Genomic DNA, 16,626 nt, shown 5'->3' on the forward strand with positions numbered 1-16,626 from the left:
GGAGGAAGTGGTGGATCCAGCGTCATCTGAACCTGACTGCATCTAGCTCTCTGCTGCACCTTCCCTAAAGAGTATCCTTGACCTTGTGATCCAAGATGGAGCTCCAGCTACCACATCAATATCCACCCCCCACCCCCTTCCCCCGCCCCCCAGGTTCATAGCCTCCCAGACCCGCCTGGATCCCCCCCAGACCCCAAGCGCCCCTCTCAATGAGACTGGGGCAGACATGGCAGCACAGTTTTATTCCTAGGAATCTGCAAAGTGAGGTGTCTACGGTCAGGGTGGATCACAGGCCAGACGGTGGTGGGTCACTGCTGACTTGCACTCAGCGGCTCCACACGCAACCAAAGTCCGCCCTCCGCGCGCAGGATCAGCTCTGGCTTCCTGCGTGGCTCCTCCTTGTCCGGCAGCACACGGAAGCGCAGCAGCGTGAGCGCCAGGACCACCTTCATCTCTGTCATGGCGAATGACTGCCCAATGCAGTTCCTGTGGGCGAGAGCGGGAGCTCTGACTGCACCCGGAACCCTCATCCGGGCCCCACTGCACCGGGTATCTGGCCCACAACCCCCATCCCCACCAACAGGGATGGAGAAGGAGGCTAACCGTGCCTGGAACCCCCACGTGGGTTTACATGTCCCCAGAGCTTAGCCCACACTCCAGTCCTGAACTCAGATCAGCAGACAGGGGAACAGGGCTCTCAACACACCTCGGACCCCTCCTCAGGCCCACCACCATTCCCCAGACCCTTACCCATAACGTCCAGTGGAGCGGAGGGAAACTCTGACCATCTTAAATTTTCCCTCTTCCTGGCCCCCAAAATCAAGGCTGGAATTTCAGTCCCAGGCCCCTGGGCCTGCCACTCCATTCCCACCTCAGATGCCCCATCCTCACCTGGGCCCCGCGGAGAAGGGAATAAAAGCCAGAGGTGACCTCCCCTTGATGTTTTCTGGGTCAAAGCGGAAAGGGTCATAGACCTGGGGGCAAGGCAAGACAAGGCTACTTGGCAGGTGTTTGTATAATGGGGGGAGGTGATGTCTGATTTGCTAAGCCAGAACCCTGTGCCCTCCTCTAGGGCCCCCGAGGGGAGTGGGTTAGGATGAGGGAGGTGGGGGGTAGGGGAGGCAGCACCTCAGGGTCCGGCCACACCGATGGGTTGTGATGGGTCCCGAAAATACTGATGAGGCAGATAACACCTGTGGGAGAGGAGGGGCCAGTCAGGACTAGGTCCAAGCCACTTGACTGGGCCCCTCTTTCCGACCAGGAACCTCCTCCCCTAGTCATTGTGGGCACCTTTGGGGATGACCCGTCCATCTGGGAGCACAGTGTCCTGGGTACAGCGGCGGGAGATGACTGTGACTGGGGGGTGCAACCGCAGACTCTCCTTGATGCACATGGTCAGGAAGGGCAACTGGACCAGATCGTCCCTAAGGAATCCCCATGACAATTATCCAGGGAGCAAAAACAGAGACATCGCCTCCCCCCACAACCCTCCTGCTGTCCCATGAGATCCTCTCTCCCTATAACAAAATTGCAGATGGATCAAATATCTCCAAACACATTAAGTTGTATACATTAGATAGGTACAGTTTTTTCTTTGTCCATCATACCTCAGTAAAATGGTACTTAGAAATAAAGAAAAGCAATATCACAGAACCAGACAAAATTTAGTGAGATATTTTTAGAAGTTTTTCTAAGCAAAACTTGGCTCTTTTTCGAAGAGCCAACCATAAAAACGTTTACAAATTCTTATAAAATATTCTTTACGGCAAGATAGCAAAATCAAAAGGCAAATGAGTAAGAAACAAAAGATCAGATTCGCTGTTGACTCTTATTTATTACAGCACTAGAGATACTAGCTAATGCAATTAGACAGAGGAAAAAGGAGAGTAATGCCATTTGAAATGTGGGGTAAATATATCATTTTTGGCAGATAATGATTTTATACTTAGAAAACAAGAGAATTCACTGGAAAATTTTTATAAGCATCGAAGATAAGATTCAGTAAGGGGACTGAATTCTTTTTCTTTAATCCCCTTCATTTTGTGTGGTGTTTTAAATTCTTAATAGTTGATACAGTTAACTAATTCAAAATTGGAAAACTACAAAACACCCCCCCCATGGCCCAACAGCACTCATTTCCCCTCCTCACAGTTTGCCTAGTGATTATTTTATATGTATCCTTCCAGAGGTACATTTTTGCATTAAAAAATATATATAGTAGCATACTATGTACTATACACACTGCTCTGTATCTTTTTCATGTAACAGCATATCAATCTTTTCTTGTACATCTCTTGGGCCCAGTGTCCAAAATAGGGCCTTTCCTACTCTGGAGCTATAAAATAATTTCCCATGGTTTCCTCTAGAGCCTTTAAAACTCCTTTATTTTTTATTTTAAATATTTGATTCATGTAGATGTTATTTTCTTATGACATAAGAGCAGGTTGAATTAACCTTTTTCCATGTAGCTCTCCAGTTGTTCCAAGTTTTTATTAAATGATCTTTATTTTTCCTATTGATATGGGACTCCATATTTAGCATTTACTATGTTCACTGCACAAGAAATTTATATCCATAAATTATTAGTTTTTGTATTAGAAAGAATAGATGATGATGATGATGTTATAAAATATCTGGATTAAAATTAACAAGAAATGTGAATGTATTCCAAATGAACTTATAAATATTTCTCAATACAGATAGACTAGATGATTCACCATAGCAACAAGAGTATCTAAGGGTTAATTTAGCAAAAGCTGCATAAGATCGCTATACTAAAATTTTAAACTCTATTAAAAGCCTAAAGATTATTTGAATATACAAAAATGGATATTCATTCCACACTCTGGGATAGTGTGTGTTAATATTATGATGTAATCTCTTTTCCACAAGCCAATCATATGTTCAATTAAACCTCCTCCCTCACTCATTTCTCTTTCTCTGTCTCTTTCTCCCCTTCCCCACATCACTTCATTTTTGTCCGGCTGTCTTTTTGACCTAACTGCATCTCAAATGCGTCCAGATATCTACTGATCATCTTTCAGGGTCTCAGCTGAGGCACTTTTTTCCACCCTCTACTTTGCCTCTCTTACTCTAAACCCCAGCACTGCCCATGTGCACTGGGAGTGTCCTGACCTGGAGCTATTCCTCACCAGGCTGGGAGCTCCTGGAAGGCAAAGACTGGGTCTGGGTCCTTCTTGAGTCTCCAGGACACAGAATGGGGCTGGAAAGAATTGGAAATGGCATAGAATTGGGGATAGGAAGGCAGTTTGGCAGTGTTTCCTAAATGGGAACTGGATGGATGAAGATGCAGCTGTTCCTGGACAGGAGTTGAATGACTTTAGTCCTCAGGTATTCCCTGTGAATCCTGGACTAAATAATACGAAGAATTAGGGGGCAGGAGATCAGCAAACACTCAGGGATGAAGATGTTTAAAAACATGTGATTCAGGGAGAAAAGTAAGGGAGTGGAGAGGAAGTTCACTTACTGAATATGTGCTAAGTGGCATCATCAGACCTCACACATTGTCACTAATTCTCTCAGAAATCCAAGTCTTTCTGTCCCCAGAGCCTGCAAACTTTCCCCTGTTATACATACTGGGTACTAGACCCTGCCTCTGGGATCTTCTCCTATTCCCACTAAGCAATAATGACAGAATCAACAAAAAGATTTGCCCTCTTCCCCAGCCAGGGTGCAAGGCCAATGTGAGGGGCTCAGAAAAAGACCAGGAGGACTTGCACTCACCATTCAATCTCCTTAGGCTCACGGCCCCTCAGGAGTGCTTGCACCTCCTGCCGGCAGCGCTCCTGGTATTCTGGGTGCTTTGCAAGGTTGTACAGGACCCAGGAGAGGCCACTGGCTGTGGTATCATGGCCTGAGGGGCATCAGAAAAACTTGGGTCTCTGGGCTACTTCAGCACCAGAAGGCGGACAGCACCCTCACAGTAAGGCCCATGGGCAGGATGGGGAGTGATGGGGTGATCTAGGGTCCACTCGCCAAGTTCCTTGGTGGGGGAGAGACCCCTTCCCCTCTGTAGTCTCACACTGGGACCCTCACCCTCAAACATGAAGGTGTCAGCTTCAGCTCGGATATCTTCGTCTGATAATCCCTTCCCATCTTCATCCTGGAGAGAAAGCAAGATCCCCAGGATCACTGAGGGCCCCTGAGCCTAAACTGAGACAATCTCAACCTCCATCATCCATCCAGAAACCCAAGCCCACCCTGAACTCCTAGACCTCGTTTGCTTGCTATCACACGAGAGCCCACCCCACAGGCCTCCTCTTGATCTCTTTGCCTCCTGTGTTGTCCCTGGTGAAAGGAATCAATGATCTATAAATATTGTCATGTCTCTACATGATGCAACCTGGGTTACCGGATGATTGAGTGGCAACTTGACTTGGAAGCTATAGCTTGAGCATTGCCCCAAAGCCATTTGCCCATATGTTAGGATAGTAAATCCAGGGATTCCTTATCTCTCCTGGGAATAAGGAACGGGTTATAAACCTGTAGAATCTATAGACTTTGCCTTCTCTCCCACGAGGATTAGTTTAAGTTCAAGAACAATCTCTTCTCTTCCCTTCTCTTCTCTTCTCTTCTCTTCCCTCCCCTCCCCTCCCCTCCCCTCCCCTTCCTCCTCTCCCCTCCCCTCCCCTCCCCTTCCCTCCTGTTCCCTTTCCTTTTTTTTTCTCTCTCTCTCTCCCCCTCTCCTTCCCCACCGTAGGGAAGAAGGGGCAGATGTCCTGTATAAGTTCTAAAGTTCAAAATCTGGAGGTACTTATCCTGCAATGCAAGTATGGCTGCATGTATAGGTAAAACATTATGGAGCCCTCAGAGAAATTTAGGAATGGGGAACCATAGCTACAATTCTACTCTGGCTACTGTTACTGCTATAAGTAATAAATGGGCTGCTCTGATCCAGAGTTTTGTATACATACATACATGTATATATACAGTCTGCCTCTGTGGTAGACTAACTTATTAGCTTGTAAGTAGAGTAAAATCTCAGGACTTCACAGTTTCAGACTCAGCAATCCCCTGCAGGGGGGATTCCACACACTCATCTCTAAAACTTACCCCTGACTAATCCCTCCCTCAAGCACCTCACATGGCTCCCCAGTACTCTTTGCATCCCGTCCAAGCTCTTTGATCGAATCGAGATCCATTCTAATACTTCTACTCAGATACCAGAGGAGCCTACCTTGGACAGCAGGAGCACGTCAATAAAGTCCAAGGTCTTGGCCTTAGCCTTGGCCTTGAGGAAGTCATCAATGCCCTGAGTGGGGAGGGTACGCCGCCGCTCCTGGATAACAGCATCTGTGAAGTCGTGAACCAGGCGGCAGGCCCTGCGGAAGCACCGCCCGTCGGGGGTGAGGTAGTACAGGAGGTCTATGTGCAGAAAGATCTGCTGGTGTCTCTTTGCCACTAGGGCACTGAGCTCCAAGATGGCAGCAATATATTCACTGGGCTTCCTGCAGGATGAGAGCATGAAGGGAGCCAACAATATAAAACACCTGAAGGCCAGAAGCCGGGAGCTACCTCCCTCTAGGAAACTGAGGCTCCAAGAATAGATGGCCCACAGACACAGTGTGGGGAGAAGCCAGGACATGAGACTCTCCAGATTCTTCTCTCCTACGTCCCATCTCTGTGAGCTGCCTCCATGCCCCAGGCACCCAGAGCACAGCTTAGATATCATGCTTCTTTCCTCTGTCTCTCACTCAGTACCTGCCCCTTCTCCTTCCCCAAACTGTCCACACGGCTCAGAACTTATCCTCTGCTAGCTGGTCAATGGCCCAGCCCTTCCCTATTCTCCTTACATCCAATGTCAACAACATTCAGTTGGTCTTCTATTGAGTCAGATGTCCAAGCTCAACTTTAACCAAGACCCTCATCTGCTCAAACACATTCCTTGGCTCCCAGGAAACTTCAGATAAAGTTCATATCCTCTATGTCTGACTTCAGAATGTCCTTAAGACATAACCCTGCCCACTCCTCCAAACTTATTTCCAAGGTGTCTCCTCACGGTTGCACACACTTTGCTCATCCTACCTTCCTGGCCTTTATCAAACAGTTCTACCTACCTGAAAGTTTAGCTCCTTTTCTTTCCCTTTCCCTGTCCTTCAATGTCCAGCTCTGACCCACCTCCTCCAGGAAGGCCCTTCTGATAGCCCTGGTCAGTCCTCCCTCCCCCATCTACTCCCTTGGGTGTATGGCTCACATTCCTGGGCCCTGGGCTGAGACTCACTCCTGGCAATTGCTGTCGAAACTGAAGACGCATTTCTGCAGGCTGTCCAGGGTCATGAGGCTGATGTGTTCAAACATGTCCAGATGGGTGTGGCCCTCTGTGACCAGGTGCTGCCACTTGGCCTGGACAAAGAAGGGGACAGAGCTGGGTCTGGGAACTGACTCCCCAGAACCCTCCCTAACCCCTAAACACCAAGATGCACTCCCCCAGATCCTGACTCCTGGGCCCAGGCACACAACCCCAGGGAGGACCAGACCTGGGTAGGTGTGAAAGCTGTTATTATTAGGGCATGAAGTCACCATGGCTGAGAGTCACGAGATCTGGGTTTTTAAATCCTGGCTCTGCCCACTATACTCTTTGTATCCTTGGTCAACTTATTGCATAAAGTAAGTGCTCAACAAATGTTAGCTTCCATCATCTTCATTGTTATAAATTGATTAGGAAAATGTCCCCTATGTTGAGAGAGGTAGTCCTCCATGGGTCCTGAGTACCCCTGCACTTTTTTGCTGGGTATGTCAAAAAATTGCAAGACTCTGATGTTCTTTACCTGGGCCATTTCTCAGAGTTGTGTTTGTAAAAAACAACCTTGAGCTGTGAGGTAATGTTGAAACCTTGTAACCCAGATTGAGACTTGAACCCATGGTCTTTTAACTGAAATCACACACTTGGTCTCAGGACTTAATGAAGCTCAGGTTCTTGATGTCTCATTGCAGAAAGAATTCAGTGAGAGACAAAGTGATCGGTAAGAAGAGGATTTATTTAGGGAGAAACACATTTCACAGAGTGTGGGCCATCTCAGAAGGCAAGAGGCCTTGGGAGAAACACTTTACAGAGTGTGAGCCATCTCAGAAGGTGAGAGTGGCCCCAGGGTATTGCGTTGTCAGTTTTTATAGGGGTGGGTAATTTCATAGGCTAATGAGTGGGAGGAGTATTCCAGCTATTTTTGGGGAAGGGGTGGGGATTTCCAGAAACTGGGCTACTGCTCACTTTTTGACCTTTATGGTCAGGCTTCGAACTGTCATGGCGCCTGTGGGTGTGTCATTTAGCGAGCTGATGTGTTACAATGAGCGTATATTGAGGCTCAAGGTCTAGTGGAAGTGGACTCGTCCGCCATCTTGGACCTATTTGGTTCTAATCAGTTTATGTCATGTCCTCTGGCTATGTCATTCGTTTAAAGGTTGTGCCCTGCTCCCTTCCCTCCTGTTTCAATGTCTCCTCCTGGACAAATACCAGGCTTGCTTCTAATTGCTATAAAAGTCATAGAGTCCCTAAACCTAGTGCTCCTTCCCTTGTAATACAACATACTATATGAGCAGGCATCTATTGAAGCCCACCTGTGTCATCCTCAAGGTATTTGGTGACTTGGAAGAAGAATGCAAACCAACAAGAAGCACAGGCTGTTTTCTGTGCCAAAAGTAATAAACTGTCCTTTGTCTCTAACCCAGGAGTCTCATGACTTCTGGCAGAATCCACAAAAGAGTAACAAGCTCCCTTGTCAGCTTGCAGGTATGGAAAAATCTGAGGCACGTCACAAAATCTTTACGTCCACTACTCCATTCCCATGTATAAATCCAAACATTTTGCAATGTATTTTTTCAGTAACTTCTATTAGGAGGTGGAGCCTATTTCACCATCCTTCTATTCTGAGCTGGCCTTGGACTTGTTTTGGCCAATAGACTATGGTGAAAATAATGAGGTGATCATCCCAAACCTAGACCCCACGGGCACTGCAGCTTCCTCCCAGTCTTTTCAAACCCTGCCTCTGCCATTTGAACCAGACTGAGATGTCTTCTGAAAGGAGAGGATCACATGAAAGGAAGTCTAGTTGCCTTAGCTGAGGTCATCCTAGATCAACTTGCAGCCAACCAAGCTCCAAACATGTGAGAGGACTGATCCCAGATCAGCAATGCTTCATATCTGTATGGTCAGGCCACCCAAGATAGTTGTCCTCTTGTTCTCTGTACATCCCTTGCTTGACCAGTCCTTGTTTCACCTACACCCTATTCACATGGCTGACCTTCCCTCTTAATCATAGAGCCTAATCAGTAACTGCCTAAATACTCGACTCCAGCCCCAGATAGTGATTGTTCTAATATTTAGATCAAAACATCTCCACCATGATAGCTTATCAAAGGGGTAGTGAGGCGTATGCTCCTCTGCTGGTTTCCTTGGTAACTTATGAGCCAACCTGATGTCAATTCCCCTACAACTGGTAACCTCCCACCCATCCACCCCCATAGGAAGACTGCCGCCATGTCCTTCCCGCTGTCAGCCACACATGGTGGGGTGTCACTCCAGGACCTTGCTTCAGACATGTAAGATGCCCCCGCCCATTAAACCACTGATGTCTCTGTTACTGACTCCAGCTCTTTCTTCAGTCTTGAGGCTGCAGGCCTGTGGGGTTCAGCCCAACACTATCTGACCCACAGCTGATTATAGATACGTGAGTGACCTCACCTACATTCAGAGGAACCGGACAACTGACTCACAGACTTGCTGTCAATACTAAACCCTTATCGTTTTGAAGTGATTTGTTACTCAGGAATAACTACTACATGATATTCATCATTATCATCAAACATGCCTCAAGATTCCATGGCTTCTGTGAAGGTAAAATAGAAACTATTACCTTCTCAGCACCTACTATGTGCCAGGGACATGGCTCCATTATGTTATCTCAACCACCCTGCAAAGCAGGGATCACATCATACTCATTTTATAGCCAAGGAAATTGAGGCTCAGAAGGAAAGAACAATGGCCCAAGCCACCTAGAAGAGCCAGAATTACAGACAAGAAGTATCTGAGTCCCTGTTGTCCCCAAGGCTCCAGCTGGGACCCTGAGTTCAAGATACTCACATGCATGATGTCTGCACTTTTGGTGAAAATCTTCATATAGGGCTTCAGGATGTTGAAGTGGAAGGCAGGTGTCAGCATGCGACGGTGGCTGCTCCACTTGTCACCGGCACTCAGCAGGAGCCCATCCCCTAGCCAAGGCAGCCACAGGGAGTGGGCAAGGGCAGCACCTTCCCCTGGGCCCCCAAGGTTGTCCCCAACCCCCTTCACTAACAGTTACTCACCCAGCCAGGGCCTCATAAAGTCGTAGAAGTGCACGTCCTTGGGTGCGACGGTGGCTGACATGAATGAGGACCATCAGGGGCCAGGAGGAAGGGGAGGGGAGGGATTTTGGTGGGGGGGTGGAGGCTCCCAGCCAGGAACCTGCATTCCCCCTCCAAGCCCAGCATAGCAGGAATGGGGCCAAGAGCACAGGAAACTGGGAGGAGGGGGGAAGGGAGGGTGGAACAGACCAGGCTGCAGCACAGAATACAGTCAAGACAGAGACCATAGACACAACTCTATATGCTTAGACACACCCCAACATGACACAACATACCCCAACATGACTTGACATGGCACCTTATAAACACCGAAGCATAGCCCAGCACTTTACAAAACGCCTTTACAGGACCTAGGACATTACATCTGCCCCAGCACTCTGACCTCTCCTGAGACATCTGACAGGGCCCTAACATGCATGACACAACCTGACATGACAAAACATGCTCTGCCATGGACCTGAAGACAATCTGGCATGACCTCAGTGTGCCCCAGACAGGACCTAATACACATATCACAGACCTGAAACGGGCAAGACCAAGACATACTCTAAGACCTGCATCAGACACGACTCACATAAGGTCTCAGGCATTTCTCAGAGTGACCCTGAGTCCCAGACCTCAGAAAAACCTCAAGTGTGGCCCAGACGTGACCAGCAGGAGAACCAGACAATCTCTAATGGCATCTCATATAAGAATCAGAGACTCCAAGATGCTTCAGATGTCCTTGGCCATAGCTGAGCCCCAGACATGACTGAGACCATCTCCATTTGAGCTCAGGTATAAACATATACAAGGTGTCACCAGGTATAACATACACCAGCTGTAACCAGAATCCAGGTAGAAACATACGTGACCAGACGTGGCTATATAGCTGACATTGCACAGACATGACCACAGGTCAGGCAGGTGGGAGTCCAGGTGAGAGAGAGGCAGTGGCATCTGTGCCACAGCCCCTTCTGTCTGCACGCTGGTCACATGCCCACCTGGAGGCAACACAGAGACCATGGCAGTGGGCAAGCTGTGGCCAGGGAGGTGTCTACCTGGAGCAAAGAGCACAGGCGTGATGCAGATGGGGTGGAAGATGTGGGTGACCACATGCCAGGGTCCAACCCACCAACGGCACACATCCCATAGGTGCTGGCCTGGCCCTGTGTGTACAGGAGACCTTCCTCCAGGCTCTGAATCTGGACAGGCACAAAAATAACCCAATTCACACTCTACCAGGCTGCCAGAGGGAAGGACTGGCAAAGAAGGGATCCAGACCTGAACCTATGAATCACCTCCAGCAGCCGCTTGTCTGTCCTCAGCCTCCTCCTGGGCTCCCTCCTCCCCACACCCTCCATACATGACAGTTGGGGTCCCTCAGGTGCAAGGATAGAAAGGGTTTGGACCCCAAATACCATGTTCACCTGGCTTCTCTTCCATCCTCATATTCCAGGTATGGAAACTGAGGCTCTGAATGATGAAGTCACTTGCCAACAGTCTCCCAGACACTAAGCCTGAGACTCCAGCCCAGGTCTGTCTGAATCCAGGGCCTGAGTTCTTAACCATCCAGCTGCTCTGAGCCCCAAAACAATAGCTCAGAGGACCCTATGCTTCTCAGACAGGGCACTCAGAGTCTCAGGGACACAGAGATTGGTCCCATGACCCAGGCAAGGGAAATTAAAGGAATCCTGTATCTTTTCCTGGAAATGTTCTGAATGAGGTCACTTTTCCATGGGGGTTGAGCTTCTGGCATTCATCTTTACCATGATGAGAGTGAAGCCATCACAGATGAACACAGAACTGAAAGATGAAGACAGATTTCTGATGACATTGTTTAAGACCTGGATCCAGCTGGGCCTGAAGACACCCTCCTTGGACTTTACTATCAATTGATTCGCTTTCTTTCCTTAGAACATAGAGGGTTGCATTTCCACCACTAACTGCTGAAAGAGACTTCAGCAGCCAGAGAGAGACAGGGACCTTCCCAGAGTCACTGAGCATTCTGGTGTTTCAACCAAGGTCTCTGTCAGTTGCTGCCTGTTCATTCCTCTGCTTGCCAGGTCTGTCTGGGGATGGGAGGAACAGGGGACAAGAGAAGGGAGACAGGGTGTGGTGGAGTCTCCTCAGGGAGATTCCTGGGGACTGGAGAAGGAGGGCACTGAACTAGAAGTGGTCGAGCTGCAGGATAGAGTCAAAGAAACTGACCCACCAGAGAGGTGGATGTCATGGAAATAGCAGTCCAGATCGTCCACCAGCCGTGAGTCTTCATTGCTCTGGGCCTGGGTATGGGTGGGACTGAGGGCAGGCCTGGCAGGAGGCCCGGGATGCTATGGACTTCCACTGTTCCGCTTTACCCTCTGCTTTAAAAAATGTCTGCTCATCGATCCAGACACAGTTCCAGCAACTCCTCCTCCAGGAAGCCTTCCGGGATGCCCCAGCAGAAAACCTTGCTTCTCCTCTGGGTTGCCGCAGCCCATCTCCCTCTGGCCAATTCCTGACCACACCAGGTCAGGGATCTCTCTGTCCAGACCTGTGTCCTCAAGATTGGGGGTGTCCTTCACCCAGGACACCAGGGTGGGGTGCAGACGGCAGTGAGAGGAGGAAGGAGGCAGTGAGATGGGGGCTGGTGAATACTTGAAGGAAAGAGGAAGATGGCTGAGAGAGAAGAGGGGAGGAAGGGCCGGGGTCCTGTAGGGGCCACGTTGAAGCTTGGCAGGGAGGCGCTGGAAGCCCTCAGATGTGTCATGGCACCACCACCACAAGCTCTGCATGGGTACCTGAGGCATTGGCGACATTCCGGATCAAGTCAGGATGGCAGAAAATGACCAGGGGGGTGATAGGGCCCATCCAGATCATGTATCCCTGGGGGTAGTTGGCCACCAGCTGAGTTAAGCCCCTCAAGCCCTGCTCCGTGGGGGGGTACTGCAAGCAAGGTAAGGGCCATCAATCCCAGAAGGAACCGCTGCAGTGGACCATGTGTGGGATTCTGCACAGATGGAGGGAATCTCTGCTTCCTCCTGTTCCTTCTCTCTGAGGGCAGGAGGGTCCTGGGGGCCTCTTCATGTCCCCCGAGTGTATCTCAGGGCACAGGGAGAAGACACGCTCTCTGCCCACAGGGAGGGTGACCTTGGTTTGAGAAGACAAATTTTTCTTGTCCTGGGAGTGGTCCCAGCCCCAGGGGCGACCACAGGAGGACATCCCCAGTGGTGAGGTTTGTGGGTAGCAGGGTGGCCTCAGGACTTGTGGACTGGGTTTTGGCCCCACATCCTTTCATATTCTGGCTGGTCCACATGGCCTCTGGTTCCTTGCATGGTAAAGGGTCTGCAGACCTGGGACCTTCCAGCCCTGGCCAACCCCAAGGGATGGTCGTGAATTCTGCCCATCAATCAATATAGCAATTCTGCCCTCTGAACCCCCTCTGCTGGCCAGCTCTGTGCAGAGTGCATCCTGTGTGTCTATTTCTCTGCAAGCTATGGGCATGCCTTTCAATTGTGCCATTTACAAATGAAAAACCTGAGGCCATATGCCCCCAAAGGGGAAGAAGTGTGGGTTGCCTCCTGGTGAAGCATCCTCTCCCCAGGATGCCCCATTCAAACCTGACAAATACCCCCAGGTGCTCTAGACAAGTGCACATAAATCATTTGCACCTTTGTGACTTGCTCCTGTCTCCCCAAGGACCTTGAGGTGAGGATTCAAAGCACTAGATGAGATTGGTCCGGAGAGGGAGAGTGACTCAGCCAAGGTCACACAGCAAGAGGGGCTGGAGGAAGGAAAAGTGACCAAGACTGGCCCCTCACAAACAAACCCTTGGAGGGGAAGGCAGAACTGCAGCAACTTTGTAACATTCCTCCCACTTCCAGGATGTCCTGGAAACCATTCCAAGACCTAGAATCTCAGCACTGTGAATCTCATCTTCACGGTGAACTTTGGAATGCCCCCGTTCTGAACTTTGCTTTAATGAACAGTTATTGCAGCAAGCCTCGCCCCAAGTTGTAGTTCTCATACCAGGCAGGAAAGGAAAGCTGTCTGGGAGATAGGAGGAGGATACCCATCCCTTTGACCTTGACTGAGGCGGGTGATGGCAAGTTCCTCACCTTGGTCATCAAACATTTATTTTGCACGCCTACTGTATGCCAGCCCTGGACCTGGCACTGTAGTGTCTGATCTCCAGAACTATCATCAAATTGGAAAGATGGTTCATAAGTAATTGGACAATTAACTGTTGAATTAATCATGAGCGGGGCCAAGTCAAAGGTCAAAGTCTGGGGCACAAGGTAGGCAGGCGTGGAGGATGGGAAAGTGTAAGAAGGCTTCTGAAAGAGGAAGTGAGTGGCCAACTTTATCCAGATTGGTCAAGGCGCCCATTGGGACATCTTGGTGGGAGCGGGGGGAAGGGAGTAAGATGAGAGGAAGGGGTCCTGGAGAGGGGAGGGGGTGGGTAGTTGTGCACCTGTAGGTGGGAATGGGGAGGTGATAGCTATTTCCTGTGGGGAAGATGTAGCCCAGAATAAGACACAAGGAAATGGGCCACATGCAGAGCAGACCCTGGACAGCGCACCTCATGTGTGGAAGACAGGCAGGAAATGGACCCCAAAGCAGGCTAGGGATAGAAGGACAGGCTGTGGGGAAGGTCTCGATGGCAGAGCAGACGAATGAAGGAGTGAGGAAAAAGGGGGCTTCTCATCCTCCCTGGCTTCTCTGCTGTCCTAGATCATAGCCCAAACCCTGAGCCCCATTCCTGACCTGAAGGAAGTCCACCCACCCTGATGCTCCAGACTCATCCTGCTACCCGCACTCACCAGGCCCAGGTGACCCAAGAACCAGTTGCGTTTTGGGGGCTGCTGGAAACACTGGAGGCGGCGAGAGTTGTTGTAGAAGGTGTAGGTCCAGGCCAGGACGCGGGCCAGTAGCCAGGAGGCCCCGGCCAGCAGCAGGAGTAGCCACGGGGAGGCTGCCACCGGCCCGAGTCCCAGCCAGGACAGGCTCAGCTGCAGCATCCTGTAGGGTAGACATGGTGGAGGGTGAGCTCCTGAGGATGAAGGAACGGGGGGCGATGATGGTGAGCTGTGAGGCAGAGACAAATAGAGGGACAGGAACAAGGCAGTGAGGGGCAGGGATGGGGAGTGCTGGGGATGGTGCAAGAAGGGCTCAGAGAGGGGAGGGAGACTCAGAGAAATCCAGAGGAAGAGAGAGAGACAGACAGACAGACAGAGGAGTTAGTAACCAACTAGTATCCACTCATCTCCCAGGCCAGCTCATTCCCTTGAGCAGTGGCCTTCCGTGCCCCGGGCCAGGACCCCCAGCCCTTAGACCCCCAGCCTGGCACCTTCTGTCAGGAGTGGCTTGTCCCACACAACTTCCTCTCCCCTCCTCTGGGGAAGGCTTTGTCTGGCCCCTGACCTAGAGGAAGCTTCCAGGGGCTGGGCTAAGCCAGCCAATCCCTGCAGCCTGCTTACCTCCTCCCCACCTGGCAGCTGCCCAAATAGAGGGTGGAGGGAAGGGGTTATAGTGTTGTTGAGAGAAGCCTGTGAACAAGCTCAGGATCGCACGGTGTGGACACTGGCTACTCAGGACTCAGCACCTCTTACATGGGCAGGTTGGTGTGTGGGCAAAGGTGACTCTGGACCCCAAGTTCACAGCCAGCCCTGCCCTTCCAAGGCCAGGGTGCAGCAGGTAAAAGCATGAACATTCAGGTGCCAGGTGAGCAGGGCAAACATCTCTGGGGCTCCTCTCCATGTATGGACCAGGAGGGTGTCTGCACCATTTCTTGTCATAGAATCAGGAAGCTCAGAGACGTGAAGCCTCTGGCCTCCAGGGCACGCAGCCTGGCAGGAGTTCAAGTCCTGCCTCCAGGCAGCCCAAGGCCTGAGTGGAGACATGACTGCTGGGAGCAAGAACAGAGAACCCAGCCTGGCTGGGGCTTACCTGCATCAGATTTAGGGGATAAAGTGTCCTCAGCTAGAAGAGGGCACCTGGAGGCATGAGGTGTAAGGCTGCAAGGGGCTGAGAGAGAACAGGATCCAGACAGGGGAGGGCAGAGCTGGGAGATCCCGAGTGGGCATCCTCACTGTGACTGTGGGCTGTGCCGACCTTCTCTGGGCTGTCTTCCCATCTGGGAAATGGGTTGATAGATGAGAGCCTGAGAGGGGGACCAAGGAGAGTCCTGCAGGAAGATGGTAAGGATCAAGAGCTCCTAGAAAGATAGAATGAAGGAAAAGTGTTGGCAACTAGTACTTGTGTTACTCTGTGCCAGTATGCCACATAAAGTATCCCTATTCTGTGCAGAGAACTATATGCAAAGAGTGCCTACTCTGGGCTGGACACCTCAAAAAGCACCCCTCAGTGTGTCAGATACTCTACATAAAGTGTGCCTACTATTTGTCAGGTGCTCTACATAAAGCATACCTACTATGTGCCAGGTACGCTATGTAAAGTACACTGACTGTGTGCTGCATGCTCCATGTAAATATGCTTACTGTGTGTCAGGTGCTTACATAATGTGTATCTACTATACATCCCAGGGTTCGACGTGAGGTCTCTAAAACAAGCATGCAGGCTGCCTGCTGGCTGGCATTTCATCTTTCCTTCCTGGGCTGTTGGAAAGGATCAAGTTCTGGATCGGCAGAACTGAGTTCAAATCCAAGCTCTGCTACCTGATGGTTATGTGATGGGCTAGTCACTCGCCCTCTCTAAGCCTCATGTCCTCTTCTATAAATGGAGAGATGGATTTCTATCTCTCAGTAGCTCACTCCTCAACAAAAAACTGTACTTGAACACCCACTCTGTACCAGGCAGAGTGCTTGGACCCAGGACATTGGAGGAACAAGACAGACAAGGTCTCTGGATTGTGGTGCTCATGTGTGATGGGGGAAGCCATCAGGAAATAAGACAGGGTCAGATAGTGGCAGTAATGAAGGAAATTAACAGCCTGAGACAGAATAGAAAGTGACCAAGGGGACTGTTTTGGACAGGGCAATCAGGGAAGGCCTCCCTGAGGAGGTGGCCTTGTGACTGAGTCCAAGCTTGTACTGCTCCACACAAAAATGTTTAATGAATTGAGAGATGAGCCCTTGGGGTAAGGAATGGTGACCTTATTTGGAGAGTCAACAGACAAAGAAGTTGGTGGACTAGTGTCCCAAAGAACCATCTTACCTGAGTTAGAATTCAAGCTTCTTTTATACTAAAAGTGGGGTGAGGGTCTGTGTGACTGGTTGCTGTAAGCTTCTTGGTGCTGGAATCCTTTGTTCTTGCAGCTCTCCAGGAGGTCCAGTCACATGGCTCCTG

The 16,626-nt window shown here is 50.2% G+C and overlaps 1 protein-coding gene and 1 pseudogene across 4 annotated transcripts in view; one reads left to right on the plus strand and one right to left on the minus strand.

The window, feature by feature from the left end:
* LOC308615341 (cytochrome P450 4F3-like) overlaps positions 1-16,626 on the plus strand; it is a 74,946-nt pseudogene that overhangs the window by 29,953 nt on the left and 28,367 nt on the right. The gene's annotated exons all lie outside the window — the stretch shown is intronic.
* On the minus strand, positions 235-14,686 carry LOC308615334 (cytochrome P450 4F3). Of its 3 annotated transcripts, XM_081230678.1 has the most exons (13): positions 14,669-14,686; positions 14,142-14,340; positions 12,120-12,264; positions 9,319-9,372; positions 9,098-9,225; positions 6,242-6,363; positions 5,198-5,468; positions 4,057-4,123; positions 3,745-3,874; positions 1,291-1,424; positions 1,129-1,193; positions 892-974; positions 235-486 (listed from the first exon to the last, which is right to left on the minus strand). In XM_081230678.1, exons 2-13 carry the CDS (start codon positions 14,337-14,339, stop codon positions 309-311), a joined length of 1,575 nt encoding a protein of 524 aa, XP_081086804.1. In that variant the 5' UTR covers position 14,340; positions 14,669-14,686; the 3' UTR covers positions 235-308. The 3 variants fall into 3 exon arrangements, with proteins under 3 accessions (XP_081086804.1, XP_081086805.1, XP_081086806.1); XM_081230679.1 differs by lacking the exon at positions 12,120-12,264 and having other exon boundaries at positions 9,319-9,355; XM_081230680.1 differs by lacking the exons at positions 12,120-12,264; positions 14,669-14,686 and having other exon boundaries at positions 14,142-14,178.

Source organism: Mesoplodon bidens (assembly GCF_964165515.1).
Source record: "Mesoplodon bidens genome assembly, chromosome: 4".
NCBI lineage: Eukaryota > Metazoa > Chordata > Mammalia > Artiodactyla > Ziphiidae > Mesoplodon > Mesoplodon bidens.